Here is a 15393-nt window from a genome sequence, read left to right on the forward strand (position 1 = left end):
GAGAAGAAAGCCCTGCCCTAGACCGAGTCCAAAGACTGCACACCAAAGGAGAGTCAATGAGAAACGTGTCTTCTGTGCGGCTGATCACCGATATGAGGATCGTTTTTTTTCTTTTTTTGCGGTCGTTAAGCACGGTCGATGTTGCTCCGGCTTCTGCGGCTGGTCCTTTCCTTGTGGGCTGCACTTCTGTATGGTCCCTGAGTCCCAAACGACAAAGAGAGACAACGGCGGAATCAGTAAAGAGAGAAACACAGTAGAGCATTTCAAGAAAAGGAAGTAGGAAAACAAAAAATAAACACAGCAGAATAGAGAACGCACGCAATAGAAGCAAAGGCAATGTAGAAAGAGGAGCGGCAGGATATCGATCCGCTGCCAAGGCCTCAGGCAAATCAGATATCGAGACAAACGATGCCTTTCTCTCTCTCCTCTTGCCTGCTTGCGTGCCAGTTCGAGGGTATACCCCAGCGTGGCACACAGACAGCTGGTGGACACAACCGCGTCGAACGAGGTTCTACGTGAAAAATCTGGCGCAAGCACCTGCGTGTTTCCCGTGCTGTGTGTCAGTTCAGCAACCATTTGATTTCCTTTTGCAGTTGATCTTCTTGTTGCTTCAAAGCGGAAGAAGAACAGCATACAAAGCACCGCAAGCGCACGTGGCTGTGGATGCGGCTGTGCACATGTCACTGTTTCTTCCCCTTGTCCCTCCAAGTGGGTCAGGCAAAAAATTCGTTTCCCAACCTAATAAAGAAAAAGACTTCACATTACTATACATATTGTTGGTAGCGCGCGCTCCGACGCCACGGCAGTGGCCACTACTAGGCCTTGTACTGCTGCGCGGCACACTGAATGCGTCGGGGGAGAAGAAGTCGCTCCATCTCTTCAAAGCAGCTGCTGGCGAGAGTGGAAGTGTGAAACTGCGGCTGAAAGCCGCTGTCTATGTGCAGCAGCGACGGGCACGTTTGTGCCAAGTCAAGTAGGAGTGGTATAACATCGGCCTCCCTGTCTGCCATTCCACGGGACCACAGGGAGAGGAACTGCAGCTGATGTGGCGCAACTTTTTTCAGAAAAGCCACCCACTCACCAAGCCCCGCCACCGTTGGGGCCTCTACGTCACCGAGCAGCAAACACGTGAGCTTCTCGGCCACCGCGACCGGCAGTACCGGGTTCCGCGCGGCGCCGACACAGGGGGTGGTCAAGCCAGTCGCGGTGCAGTTGAGTCGCCGCATTGTGACCGGCAGGTATTCCAACGCAACAGCCATCCCGCTCGAGCCGAGTAGGGGGTTCTCCTCCACCGACAGCTCTTCGAGTGCCGTAAAGTGTCTCAAGAGCAATCCCAGCGCTGCACCATCCACCTCAGAGGCGAGCTCATTGCGAGCCAAGTGCAGGATCCGTACGGTCGGGCTATAGGACGCGTCCGCTGGCGGAAGTGCCTCAGACCAGGCCTGGAGATGGCGAAGTTGTAAGCCCACATGAGAAAGCGAAAGAGAGGTGAGCTGGCCACATACAGCGGCCAGTGCCGCCACTTCCTCCTGCCACAGACAAGCGGCAATGTTGTTGTGGTTCATGTTGAGGTTGCACAGCGCGCTGCCCGGCCGCGCCGCAGTCATCCATAGCTCGTAGATATACGAGTGTGCGTGCCTCTGCTGCTCATACGCCTCGTCAACGCCAAGCTGGTTCCCCTCCAGGATTAGGGTAACCATAGACGTGTTTTGGCGCAATGCCTCGGCTACCGCCCGTACATCATCGGGGTGCAGGTGACAGTAGCCCATGTCCAGGTGACAAAGAACACGGTTCACGGAGAGCATTTCAGCAAATTCAGCGAATTCCGGAAAGATCGCCACACCATCCACCGGTTGCGCGCGTTTCTTCACCGGTGCGCTGGAGCCGATCGGATTGTGACGCAAACACAGCGCCTCTAGCACCTTATTTGTTTTGAGCACCTCGGCGAGGGCCTGCACCCCGTTTCGGCTGATGCCGCAGCTACCCACATCGATGACGCGAATCGTGGTCATGCCTTTCTTCGTGAGAGCAACAGATACGTGCGGAAGCGCTTGGGCGGCCCACTCCTGCCACTCCCGTTGTTCCTCTGAGGTGAAGTCACTAGAGCCATTGGTGTCACCGTCGCCGTCCGAAGCTGGGTCCCCATCGAGGCTGCTACTGCCGCTATGTGGTCGCTCCACATTTGTAAGCAACACTGGCGGTGCCTCCTTGGCGTACTCATCCTCCTCGTCCAGGTCCGATAGAGCAGTGGAAATGCTCGTGCTGCGAGCGGTGACGAAAGCCGGCGATTCACGTTGCGCCTTCCGCAGCAGCGCCCGCCATGCCTTCTTCTCCTCTCGTACGACAGCACTGCGGGTGGCACCGAGCCTTTCCCCAAATCTGTCCCGCATGGTACTGATCGCTTCCAGACGCTGTGTCGCCTCGTCCTCTGACAGCGGCACTTCATCGCGTAGTACACAAGCAAGTCGCTTGCACCCGCGGTCACCGACCTGGTTTCCACACAGCACCAGTTTCTCCAGTCGTGACCAGCCACTACGGCGGCTGCAATACTCCTCTTTCTTCTGCTGCCTCTCAGCGGCTCGACGATTGGCGATTGGGCCGCTGTTGGCGGCAACGACGTTCCGTAGCTCTTGACAGTACTCGTGAGCGAGCTTGCTACGCTCCTGCACCTCACTCTGAGAAAACACCTTCAGCTGCTGCCGAATGCGCTTCTGCTGGGCCTGACGTTCCTCTTTTTCTTGGCGCTCACGCTGCTCCTGTGCCTTGGTCATGTGGTCAGCCTCCTCGTCGTCCTCAGAACAGTCCTCATCCTCGATGTCGACACCTGCTTCCTCGTCGTCACTCTCGTTGTCACCAGTGGCGTCCTCGCTCGCGCCACTCTCGCTGGCGTCCGGTGATGGAGTAGCATCATCGTCGTCGCTGACAGTCTCGTCGTCTGTCAGAGCGGCGTTGCCATCATCTGGACCAGCACCACTAATGAACATGGCATCATTAAGCCTCCCCTCAAGGGACCACTCTGTGACCTCCTCGGGGTCCTCTCCCAAGTCTTCAGGTAACAGTTTGGTGTCAGACTCTATGAGGGCGTCAACGAGAGCAACAACAAAATCGGTGTCTAAGTTTGTGTTGGCGAGGTTTAGTGACGTAAGAAACTTGTTTACCTTCACAGCCTCGCAAAATGAGGCTGCGAGGCCTGTACCATCCGAGTCTGCAGAGCCAACCCCGAGATTGCTCCGCTCGAGGCTTAAGCACTTCATCTCCGTTCTCGTCACGGCCTCCACCAGTGCGACGGCAGTATTTGTGAGCGTGCAGTCCACTAAACACAATTCCTCCAGCTTTAACGAAGCGCCGAGAAACTGCGCAAGGATATTATTCGCTGTCGCTGCCGAAGCTCCGCATGCAACCAGTCCTCTCAGTCGGTCCATCATCGGCTTACAGTTCATGAGAGGCATGATTATCTCGCCCAGCGATGTAATAGTATCAGTGGGAGGCAACACAACAAGCTTTGCCACGGCATCAAATGCGAAAAGTCCATTGGAATCAGCAGAACGGCGCGCCAGAAAGGACAAAAAGGTGTCAATGGCGTTGGAAGGGATAGCGAGCTCCGATGCACTTAAGGGTGTTTGCTCCATCGCTACTGCATCGAGGCACACCACCACGTCTCCAGACAGCACAGAATCTGCAACGAACGGCGTAGGAACACCAATGTGAGACGGCCATAAGGAACGGTTCGCGTTGGAGCAAACAATAGCGGCGTCGAATCGATGAAATCGGCGTTGAAAAGCATCAGTCAGCGCCTCGGCAGCATGAGTTGCTGAGACGCTGTTGTTGGCAGCGACGGAGGCACCCCTTTTAGCTGAAAAAACGTCGCTTCGAATACAATCACTGCGCGCACGGAGGTCTGCCTTTCTGGATCGTGGCGAGACTGTGGCATCCAGGTGAGCACTAAGAGATGGACACCACGACCGCTCGGTCATTTTCACTACTTCTCACTAAAAGCGCAGTATCCAGAGAAAAAAAAACGCGCCCCTTCCCAAGATGCGTTTTTTTTCCTTTACTGCCTCCTGGTCCCAGTCCGAGACCAGCACGTAGCTATGAAGCGTTATCAGTAGCGGCTGTAGGGCCGTCAAATATAGATCAGAAAAGGAGCAACAGGGCAACAACAAAAGAGCAGAGTAAGCAAGTATACGAAGGAGCACAGAAATGCAAAGCGACAAATCAGCTGCGAGCAGCCCGCGAGGCTCGCGTAGCATATCGGGCACAGCGCCGGCCCGGGCGCCCTCATAGTAACAACAGGCGCGGCGGGGAGCACCACAATGCCAGTGGGTCGCAGCCGCCGCACCATCTGCACTCCACGCTGCCGCTCCCAGTCACCCGCCGCTGCAGGAATCCAAAGCGTGGCCCGGTGCCCGTGCGGGACTGGGGGAGCGTGGTCCCCGGTCGCCCCGAGAGCCCAGCGTCCTTGTTCTCCTGGCGTCGGGCGGTGGCCACCACGCAGCTCCTCTCTCACCGCGTCGCATCACCTACCGAGGATTCGGGGGATGTCGGCCTGGCGTCTGAGAGGGGCGGCCAGGTCCGTAATCCATGCTCTTGGTATCGACTCCTCGGGCCATGGCAATCTTGCAGGCATGTCAGCTTTGCCGCTGTGCTCCAATGCGCAAAGACCACAGACAAATGAAGATGCAAGGCGCACGCAGCGGTCTCGCAGCCCCAGACTGGATAGCCCAACAAGTTGCACTGTGCCACCCTTCTCCGTGGTAGGGTCCGTGTTGAGGGCCATGAGAAAAGAGATCGAGTCTGTAAGAAAAGCCACATTTGTTTCAATGCTCTTTGATTGACCCAGTCATCCTTGCAGCAGGTCGGGGGTCAGCTCCATCGCTTCAAACTCAGCGCAATAACTGCAAGCAAAAGGGGGCTGCGGCCTCTTGTAACTGTTCCTGCGAGTGTGCTACGCTCATGCAGCATCGCAGCTGCTTCTGACTTGGTATCCGTTTGGTGCCGCACTACCTGCCCAGAGTGAGCAAGGGAGCATCGCAGAACGGGAGAGCTGTTGCTTTCATGGTGCTTTTTTTATCGAAAGCGTTCGTCGGCAGCCCACGAGTGAGTACTATTTTGAGGTGCATGCGACTGTTGCGCATGAAGGAAGTGGGTGCGTGTAGAGTTCCAAAGGGCTTGGTGACTGCATATCCGTAGAAGAACTGCCGATTCGTTCTAACAACGCTGTGGTCCTGGTTGCCCCCGCTTCCGCGCCCCATGCACAGGGTGGCCTCCTCGCATCCTTGAGGAAGAATGCAGGCGGGGCAGCGTGACAGCACTGTGGGGTCGAGGGGCAGGAGATCGACCTCCTTGACCAGGCCTCCGTTGTCTGCGTATGATGTCGTGCGACTATGACTGCAGCTGCCTTGGCGTGAAAGTGCGCAAGGACCTTCCTGGAGTTTTTGCTAGGACTATCCCACCACGCGGTGGCGCTGCAGAGTAGCTTCGATTCATCCACAGTTGTGTAGAGAGAACAAAGAAGATCCTTTGACGGTCCACGCTCTGGCATGCATATTGCACGCAGCTTGACCAGTCAAACCGTGGGTACCTTGATAACTTCTGCAACGTGTCGGCCAGTGCCACACATTGGGTGAAAGTCCACGCCAAGAAGGGGGTAGCGATCCTCTTCCAGGTACATTCGTAGAACGGAGAGTTTCAGCTGGTGGCGTTGCCGCGCACCATGGAGTGCGTACTCCGTTTCAGTGGTCTCACACAGCCCCATGAAATGCGCCAGAGTCCAGCCCTCAACCCTCCAGAGAGAGGATTGTAGCGTTGTTTGTATAACGTCCTCGTCTGCGGAAAATGTAAGGAGTGTGAGGTCATCGGCAAAGAAGCTGTGGTGTAGTACGGGTGTCTAGCTGAGCTCCACGCTCAGAAAATCCACTGCAATGAAGAAAAGAGGACCTCAGAGAGATCCCTGTGGAACACCGCGTGTAAACTTTGTCCTTCGATTTCGCTTTGTGGAAGCGAACACGGGCACGACGATCGCCTGAAATATCCACGATCCAGCGAGTAAGGCGCAGGTCCATGCTGAACTTCCTCATTGCCGTGATAGTAGTGCCGCAATCTACCGAGTTAAGCACAAGCGTGGCCCACAAACAGTGCTCCTATCCTAGTACGTGGCTAGCCCTGCGCTACCTTCTGGAAGAGCAAGCGCAAGGGGCCGCAGTTAAGCGGTGAGGACAGAAGCCAAACTGCTGTGGTTGAAGCGTTCCTTCCAGCTAGTCCTACAGTCGTCACGAAATAATTTGCTCGAGTAACTTGCGCAGATTGCTGGTCAGCGTCACAGGTTGGTAGGACACCGCATCGTTATCGGGAATGTACAGCTTCCAGAGGGGTGCCAATAGCCCACTTTCAGCCGGGAAGAATGGAAAAGGACTCGGGAAGAAAAAAGAGTAAGCGCCCAAGGGGGCAAACAAAACAGAAAAGCAGCGAACACAAACTGAACCACGCGACAGCCATGACACCTCACGTGTGCGTTCCCTACCCACACACTCGCCCTCCCCTTCCTCGCCTCCTAATCCCCACCTTTCCTGCGCTAAACACGCCTCTGGTTGGCGGAAATAGAGAGAAGGGTAGAGTCGAGGAGCCGTCAGTCGAGGAAGAGGCTCCCCATCCACTTGAAGAAAAGAGGGCACCACCTTGGTGAGGGAAGAAAAGAGAAACGACATCGAACGCAAGACTGTTAAGAGTCTTCACCTTGATAGGAAACGTCAATCGAGTAGTATATGTCGGGAAAGGGGGGGGGGGGTATACACGGCGCGCGGGTGAACAGGGTGGGTGGGAAGACGCTGCTTTCCACTTTTCCCTCCGGCTTCTATTCTGAATCGCTTGACTGCCGGCTATGCCCTCGCACAAAGGTGGCCAAATGCCATCAAGGAGCGGCCTGCATGGACTGAAATGACGGTTGTGTAGATACCGTAGCCACCAAGTGACACTAGTGAACCACCAAGGACGAAGGCGAGAGAACCGATGATAAGGTAGTTCAGGCCGTGCCCTTTGATGTACTCCATAAACACAAACTGCCCTAGGGAGCCACTGCACAGCCCAACAATGCAAAAGACGATGCCAAAGTCGACGACAAGGTGGCCCGTGACGAGGAGCTCCAGTACAGACGAGAAGGCGATAAAGAGGGTGGCCATGCCGCCCGTCGCCGACGCTTGTTGAGGGACTAAACCCACCTCGTTCAGCACAAACCCCAGAACAAGGCCACCGCCGATACCAAGCATGGCTGCTGACGCACCTGCAATCACTGCCACCATCGGGTACATAACTGTGTTCTTTTGAGTCCAGGCGAACGTGACCTGCGCCGAGTCGGACTCCACCAGTTTGCGCAGCTTCTCATAGTTGAGGTAGAAGACGGTGCTCAAAAAGACTAGGGGTATCAGCACACACAGCCAGTACAAGAGGCCGCCACACACCAAGTACATCCGTAAAATGTTAAACAGTAGCAACACTAGGAAACAAGTGAAGTTCATGGCAAGTTCCTGCTGCGGGTACTGCGATTGCGGTGGGTTCTCAAAAGCGGGAAGGCTGTGCGCTGATGTTGCCAAAACCGTAGTACCCTGGAGGGACTCGCTCTTGGCATCGACAGCCCTATTGATCAGCTCGTAGCCCTGCCTCTCGTCATTGTTGCCATAGTTCCCTTGTTGTGACGCAGCATTCGCGCCATCTGCCTCCACGGTCGCCTGCCACGCGTTCGTATCCTCCTTGTACTGCTTCACCACCTTCACTAAGGTGCGGTAGAGCGCGGTGGAGAGTATCACAAAGAGAAGAAGGAGGCGCAGCACATCAGGGAAGAGCTTGCTCAAAATCCCGCCAATTAAGGTACCGATAAGACCAAGTGGCAGAATCAGGCTCAGATATTGGTAGTTGATCAGCGGACGATCCCAACTCGAGTCGGGGTGCTTCTGCTGCACGATCAAGTACATGCTGACGGTACTCTGTCCGCAAATGGTGGCCTGCGACATCCCCACTGCAAACTGCATGGGAATCTTCATTATACCGCAGAACAGAGGCACCAGAATGCCACCACCACCGACACCAGAGATCACGGAAATGGAACAGATAAGGAAAGTGCCTAGCATCGTAAAGATGGTTCGCGCCCCGAAAAGGGAGGTGAAGCCGCGCACCTTGCACTTGCCCGAGGTCATGTCACAGGACATCGCGTCAGGGTAGCAGTCACTATCGGTGCGACAAGCGATGCAGATCTGTGCCTTCTTGTCGCACGCAAGGTCACCGCACTGCACGCGCTGGGTATTAAAGTCACACCTGGTCTTTGCAGCGGTCACATTACTCAGCAAAAGCACCGCCATGAGTGCCAGGCCTAGAGCTGTACACAGCTTCACGCCTCGGCCTCGCTGCATGTTTGACATCAACGAGGAGAAACAAGAGCACCTAGAGGAGTACGAAAAGCACAAATAAAAGAGAAGCTCTGAGGATGGAGCGATAACCAGATCGATGCACGTGCGTACGCCAACCAGCGTTCACTACGTAGGTTATCTGCAAAGAGCAATAAATAAGTACAGGCGGTGAAGCATAAGAACAGGCAAGCAATACGCTGGAACGAAGGGGACGAAAAGGGCGTGTGTGGTGGTGAAACAGGCGCACCACCACAGTACCGATCGTTACCGCTTACAGAGAGCGACTCGTCGGGCGCGCTGCAGCGGGGGGGGCGGGAAGTCGTTGAAGAGGAAAGACACGACGCCGTGGACACAAGAAAAGGGGAAACCGAGGAGAAGAGCATGAGGAAGAGGAAATATATGATGGCGTAGGAGACAGCGGCCATCGAAAACTCAGTGCCGTCACGACGAGAGGCAAGAACTTCCATTCAATGCGCAGTATTCAAGTTTGGCTCATCTTAACAATGTGCACACAGGGATGAGGGAAAGAAAAAAATGAGAGGCGCTGTCTATTGTACAACTGACAAGCAGCATCCATGGCCACACCTCTCATCACAAAGAGAGAGGGGGGCTGTCGTCAGGCACTCTGGTGCTGACTGGAGGAGAAACACACCACATCCCACTCCCTTTCCCCCCCCCCCGCCATGCTGCCCGAGCGCATCAATCCAAGAAGGGCCCAATGAGGTGTACTGCAGTGAGGTTCTCACTGCATGTCTCTCTGATGTTCTTTGCATTGTTGTTTGCTTCTCTATGCCATTAGCACGAGACATGGAAAAAAGAGTCAAACAGTAAAGCGGCTACCCCACAACAGAGAGAGAGAGAGACGTGATGTAACCGAGCGGAGCAACAGCTATACAGTTAGCGCACCGACAGTAGCACCCTATTGCTGTACACCTTCTGCCAGTTTCACATCGACAAAGACAGCGTAGGTCTTGTACCAATTTCAGCAGCCCTACACATCAACCTGCTCTCTTTCTCTCCAGCGACGGGACGGAGATGCATTCAGAGGCCCACATGACACAAAAAAAATTGAACAAGGACTAGCGAGAAGAACGTGGCATGCTACAAAGCTCTGGCTCACTGCCTCGCGATGCCGCGGTTACAGCAGCTTCCGGCGACCACGCTTGAGAGACAAGCGGATCTTGCGTCGGCGGCCGGCGTTGATCTTCCAGGAACGCCCTGCAAACGACTGGAAAGCGCGAATCTGCGTAAACGGGACACCGTCGGGGAAGTGAGGCGTTTCAGGGCCCTTTTTGATGCGTTGCAGATCGAGCGACCACTGGTGGTCGAACCACGGCTTGCGGCGCTTCCACACGAGCGGCTTTCGGCGGCCACGCTGGGCCGGCTGGCCAGTACCACAGCTAATCTCCTGCAGTCGCTCTGGGTTAAGAAGTGGTGTAGGCATGGACTTGTTGTGAAGAGGCAGTATTGAGGTGGGCCCCATGGCGGTGGGCGGATGCTCAAAAATGTAGGAACATGTGTAGCACGTAGCCTTGATTAATGGGACAACGCACTTGGTGATACTGCGGACCAACATGGCGGGGTGTCAGCGGAGCTTTGCTACGCAAGACTGGGAGAAGACAAAAATGATTACAACTGGGTGCGGAAGGGGAAGGAAAAGTAAGTGGGCCTCTCTCTTTCGCTCACCTGGGCAAGCTCGCAGGTGCCAATTCTGTACTAGTGTGCGTCTTGCGTAACTGGAAGAAAAAAATAGCTCCGCAGCAAGACAGAAGGAAAGGGGGTTGAGGAGTACAGAATGGAAGAGAAGACAGAACAAAGGTAGGAGAGGCAGCAGCAACAGCCGTAAGGAGCAAAGAAGAGAAAGCATGCAGTGAGAAGATCGAAGTGCTCGGGGAGCAAGGCCGTCAAAGAGGCACACAATCCTCAACCACGAAGGAATTCAAAGTCCCTGTGTGGCGATGCGCTAATAAAAAGTGCAGAGTTGCTAAGACTCGGCATCTCCTTCCTGTCAGTTACTTTTGTATTTGATTTGTTCTCGTGCATAGCAGATATTCCTGTTATGTACACACTGCCCGCGTCGCGGCGGCACGTTGACTTATATTCGATAACATATCCCAACGCATAATGTCAAGAAGGCGGCCAAGCGATCACGCGTAGCGCAGGTGAGGAGGGAGGATGACCGCCGATGCCTGCAGACCCGTCACAAGTGGTACTTGCTGTTTCGAAAAAATGCAATGCAGCAGCTCTTGCAGTGGAGCATGTTGAAAGAAAGGCAGTGTGGGCACACGTGGCAGTCACACGCCATGCACACGCGCGAGCACTGCGTACACACTACCGCGCCGCACGTGCACACGACATTACGGTAGCACTGGTGCATCCACGCCGGTGGCATCGACGCGCCAAGTGGGGCTACTGGTCGGGTACCAGAAAACATGAACACGCTCGTTTCAGCGGGCGGGGCGCTTTATTACTCTGCTTAATTGTTGGGTGTGCGCTTGCACGTATCTTTGTCTGTTGCAGAGTGAAGAGGGCGCGGACGGGGCGAAAGTGACGAGAGAAAGAGCGGATCAAGCACAGCGAAAAGAAACGAGAGCCACTGTGGAAGAAATACTTTTGAGACTGGAAAACACCATCCTACCCCCTTCCCGTGCTTCAGCTCTATTATCGCAATTCTTTTGATGAGCAATTCACCCTCGGGATGCCAGCGTGCCCATCAAGCCGGGAAAGCGCCCACTCAGAAGCGAAGATAAAAAGACCCAGAAGCAGAAAAAGAGAGGGTAGAACAACACAGACTCAGAGAATGTAGCAGGAGGAAGCGATGGGGAAAAGGGTAGGTGCCACTGAAGAGCGTATAGTAGATGCCAGTTATCAAGAGTGGACTGCTGACCTAGCTTTTTCCGTGCTTCCCTTTTGGTGTACCCCTTTCGCACAATGACTGTAAGGGAAAGACATGGCCAACATGAGGGGCGAAGAGCAAGTGGAAAAGAAGGGAGTGAAAGCGGAGAAACATAAGTCTCTTGCGAACGTCCTCAAAGCTCCAGGGACGTTTTCCCCTACATAGAGTCTTCTACCTCGTGATGGGAGATGGGGAAATGAGTGATGCAAAGAGGGCTGTGCAATTTGCAAGAGTGCACTGCCACTGTCAGCACTAGCCACGAGCAGCCTTTCATTCTGAAGATACCCGGTTGAAGAGTCGCGGCACTTATTGTCGAACGATTCTTCGTTCTTGCTGTTACTGTTTTGCCTCCGCGAATCCGCCTTGAGCGAACATCATCCTTTCTCCAGTTTCCTACACATTCGAGAAAGGGCTAAAAAGAAGAATGATCTTGTTGAACGCGCCACAGAGCAAATATGCACTGTTGTTCTCAGCATTTCTATTTTGTTTGGTGTTTTCGTTTGTTTGTTTTTTGTTCAAAAATGCGGTCTTCTCTGACATCTTCATCGACAACGTTGTACCTACGCAAGCGCACACGCGCACACACAAACTCACCAACCCGCCTAATCGAGATGAAAGGGAAGAAAGAATATAATGAGAGGCACACCAACACGCCTCGACTACTCCCGCAACGAGGAAGAGGGATCTCGCCAGATATAATCAAGAAGCACAACAAAGGAACTATAAAGAGGACAAAGAGTAAACTAAATTTAAAAAGGAAATTGACAGAGAAGCACTACACGCGAAAACGGATGTGGGTTTGCCGCAAGCCTTCACTTGGGGGCAAGGGCTGAAGAAGCAGCGATCACGTGAAATTGCCTGTGCACGAATCTACCTCTCTTACTCCACTTCCCCCCCCCCCCGTACCTTCGCTACACACACGCAGAGAGAGAGAGAGAGAAAGAACGAACGACGGCAGTCTTCCCACCAGTGCGAAGTAGAACCGCCAGTGGGTATTACAAATCAGTCCTAAAGTGCAATGCAGAACTGACCTTCACCCCGGGCTCCACCCCCCCCCCCAGCAAGTTGGCCAACACCAACTCACTGTCGCAGTCCATCCACAGTATCAAACCACCGACCATACCAAAGAGGAGAGCGGTGTGAGTTATCAAAGCACCGCACGCTAGCCAAAGGCAAAGAAAAGGGAAGAACATCAAAGCGCAGAGGTGAAGCCAGTAGAGGGAGATAAGGGGACAGCGGAAAAAGGGGGAGGAAGAGGCAGCGTGAGATAAGCAGATGAGTATTTGTGAAGCATACACTATTCACACGCACGTACTGAGCAGGTGAGACAAGGCCGCCACCATGGCGTGCGACGACTCTTCAGGTGCCGGGAAATGCTCTTCTTTTGCTGCTTGAGTGCTTTTCCTGGGTTTGCAGGATACACAGCTGGTGATTAGTAGCCAAGCTTGACGAGGTAATCCGCAATGCGCTTCACTGTCGTGTTGCAGTCCGCAGGGTTCACGGCGGCCGCGTGAGATGCGTTCTTCGCAAGAGCCTGCTGGAGCGAGGAGGTGTCACCGGGGTCGCCGTACACGGCAACGATGAATGCCTGCTTCGTAGTGTAAATGCATCCGCCAGCCGCACCCTTCTTGAAGAAGATGTGCTTAGTGTCGCCATCGGTGCCGCACTGGAGGCCAAAGAACTTGACACCGTAAATAGTGACACCAGAGGACTGCACAAGCGAGAAGTCGGCCAAGCACTTCTGAATATGTTTCACCTCTTCCGGCTGCGGAATGTAGCTACCGCCGTACGCCCAGTAGCTGCCGTCAGCAGCTCCAATAATGGCGGCGCTGTGCATGTTACCGCTGCCGATAAGGCTGTCATCAACGTACGCCTGCCACGACATGGTGATAGTTGCTGACAAGCAAAAAGTAGAAAAAGGTGAGTGAAGCTGTTTGGTCACGTTTTTTGCTTGTTTTGGAGGCAACAAAGCAGGGTCCTTTTGTTGCTGTGCTACGCGGATATATGAAAGCATGAGGCGCAAGTACAAGAATAGGAAGTGAAGGAGAGTGAAAGAGAGCGTGTATACGGCCATCTAGTTCTCAGACGCTCATGAAACTGTTCGATATTTCAACGCTAAGGAAAGAATGCGGAACTGCCCACACACTTTCTCACGCGCACACGGAACGCTCTTTGTTTTCAAAGGTCAGCACCACCACAAGGCGTAATACTGTTGCGCGCCTTTGAAGAGAGAAGATAGCAAATAGCATTGCCTCATTCTATATTGATCACGTATACAGATACACGGGTAAGCCGAGCGGCGGGGAGTGGGGTAGACGATGTCTCAGCTGACACAACCCTGCATCAACCATTGGGGAAACGAGAAGAAAGTGAAAATGTCAACACGGCAGGAGAAAGCTCCGCTGAGAACGCGAAAACAAAAGTCAGTGCGATCAGTGCCGAAAAAGAGAAGCAAATTGAGAGGAGGTATACAAACAAATAGCCAGTTACTCTCAATGGAAAGCGCTTCCAAAGAAAGTGAAAAGAACTAGAATTGTTTCTCACAGCAAGTAAAAAGTCGCTGCGAGCGGCGCTAAAACGCGAAAAAGGAGACGGCAACCAGCAGTGCTAGTGAAAAATCATTGCTAAAAGAGTCCGATTCGGGTTTCACCGGATAACAGAGCGCAGGCACCTGCCTCGTGCGTTTTTCCAGGTCCTCTTCAACGCTATCGAGGAACACAGAAATCATATCTCACCATCGCTCACTCGAAAGGGAAAAACAAAGGCAAGTAAGTCAAGGGCAGGCTGTGAGAAAAGAGTCGCATGTGAGATACATGTTCATAGGTGATGCGCCCACACTACTTGTGAAAATTAAAGCATTTGAAGATGAGATTGAACTACTGGTTTCGGCTTCACAAGGAAGGTGCCACCTTGAAGGTCTGCAACACAAGGTGATCAAATAGCGATCCTCGAGTAAAGATCCAAGCACGCGTACTACTTTGTATATCTTGGCATAACGAAGCACTGCGCTGACAGAAGCATTAATGCCGTGATAAAGGCCACGCCACCAATGAATATAAGCAAAGCGCCGAGATGGTGGTTCTTCCCGCCAATCCATGATCGAGTAGCGAGTTGCACAAACTTCTCTGTTCCGTACGGTGAAGTCGGAAACTGTTCTATGATCTCGAAGTAATAGTCACCGGCTGGCAAACCGACGTTGATAATACGGTAGTCCTTTGCCACATCAGATGTGAAAGCAGGGTCGAGCCACACCATCAAATCCTCGTCAAGGCTGGATGGGATATTGTGACCAGGCTCGCCAAAGTAGTAGCCTTGTTTCAGAAATGGATCGGTGGCTGACATATTGCCGCCTGCACTCCACATCGGACCTTGGCCGGGGATCTCTCTTGGGGGCTTATATCTTACGTTGACATCCCTTCGGAGAGCGATGCCAGTCTTCACGCACTTGTTATCTGCCCTCAGACTCGTTCCGTTGAGCGTGAAGGCGCCGCCGTCGCAGATGAGCGTGCCGTTCATCGTGTACAAACTGATACTGTCGTTGAACAGGAACCAGGGGTAGGCGCCACATGGGTTGTAGTAGCCGGCGACGCTAACGCCACTAACCTCACCAGGAAAGCGGAATGGAGCGCAACTCTTCATGACTTCATCGGTACCGCCCCTAAGTTGTTCATGGTCCACGGATGTAGTAAAGAAGCGGTAGTTTTGAAAGAGCGGAGAAATGCGATACATCATGTACACTGGAGGTGTGAGGCTGGTAGACAACGAGAACATGAGCCGCGTTTTGACGCCAGTAGAAAACATGGTGCCATTGAATGTGAAATTGACAGCGTGCTTACCAGCTGCCCCTATTACAAACTTGTAGTTGTTGATATGGTCGTAACGAAAATCAAGTTCTGTCGTTCTATCCCCGCTCACGATAACGACGATACCCAACGGTATAGTTGCGAGTGCCACAAGAAAAAAGATAACAGAGACAGATAGCGGTGAATGACGAGCATAGATGTGCGGCAGCTGCTGCTGCTCAAGGCGGTTTTTTGAATGTGGCTTAGGGGTTAGATCCACCATGACTATCGCGTCGAATAAAAAAAAAAAAAGCAGAAA

General features: G+C 53.5%; 5 protein-coding genes across 5 annotated transcripts; all 5 read right to left on the bottom strand.

Annotated features, from left to right (window-relative positions):
* Positions 1 to 815: 815 nt before the first annotated feature.
* On the bottom strand, positions 816 to 3440 carry LBRM_32_0540 (conserved hypothetical protein; the record flags this gene model as incomplete). Its single annotated transcript, XM_001567362.1, has 1 exon — positions 816 to 3440. The coding sequence occupies one exon, from the start codon at positions 3438 to 3440 to the stop codon at positions 816 to 818; it is 2625 nt and encodes an 874-aa protein (XP_001567412.1).
* A 3435-nt stretch (positions 3441 to 6875) lies between these two features.
* LBRM_32_0550 (conserved hypothetical protein) lies at positions 6876 to 8408 on the bottom strand (the record flags this gene model as incomplete). Its single annotated transcript, XM_001567363.1, has 1 exon — positions 6876 to 8408. The coding sequence occupies one exon, from the start codon at positions 8406 to 8408 to the stop codon at positions 6876 to 6878; it is 1533 nt and encodes a 510-aa protein (XP_001567413.1).
* Positions 8409 to 9534: 1126 nt separating this feature from the next.
* Positions 9535 to 9972, bottom strand: LBRM_32_0560 (conserved hypothetical protein; the record flags this gene model as incomplete). Its single annotated transcript, XM_001567364.1, has 1 exon — positions 9535 to 9972. One exon carries the CDS (start codon positions 9970 to 9972, stop codon positions 9535 to 9537), a length of 438 nt encoding a protein of 145 aa, XP_001567414.1.
* Positions 9973 to 12724: 2752 nt separating this feature from the next.
* LBRM_32_0570 (putative profilin) lies at positions 12725 to 13177 on the bottom strand (the record flags this gene model as incomplete). The annotated part of the gene is made up of 1 exon (XM_001567365.1): positions 12725 to 13177. The coding sequence occupies one exon, from the start codon at positions 13175 to 13177 to the stop codon at positions 12725 to 12727; it is 453 nt and encodes a 150-aa protein (XP_001567415.1).
* Positions 13178 to 14265: 1088 nt separating this feature from the next.
* Positions 14266 to 15357, bottom strand: LBRM_32_0580 (conserved hypothetical protein; the record flags this gene model as incomplete). Its single annotated transcript, XM_001567366.1, has 1 exon — positions 14266 to 15357. One exon carries the CDS (start codon positions 15355 to 15357, stop codon positions 14266 to 14268), a length of 1092 nt encoding a protein of 363 aa, XP_001567416.1.
* Between the last annotated feature and the right edge of the window lie 36 nt (positions 15358 to 15393).

The sequence above is a fragment of the Leishmania braziliensis genome, chromosome 32, assembly GCF_000002845.2.
Source record: "Leishmania braziliensis MHOM/BR/75/M2904 complete genome, chromosome 32".
Classification (NCBI taxonomy): Eukaryota; Euglenozoa; class Kinetoplastea; order Trypanosomatida; family Trypanosomatidae; genus Leishmania; species Leishmania braziliensis.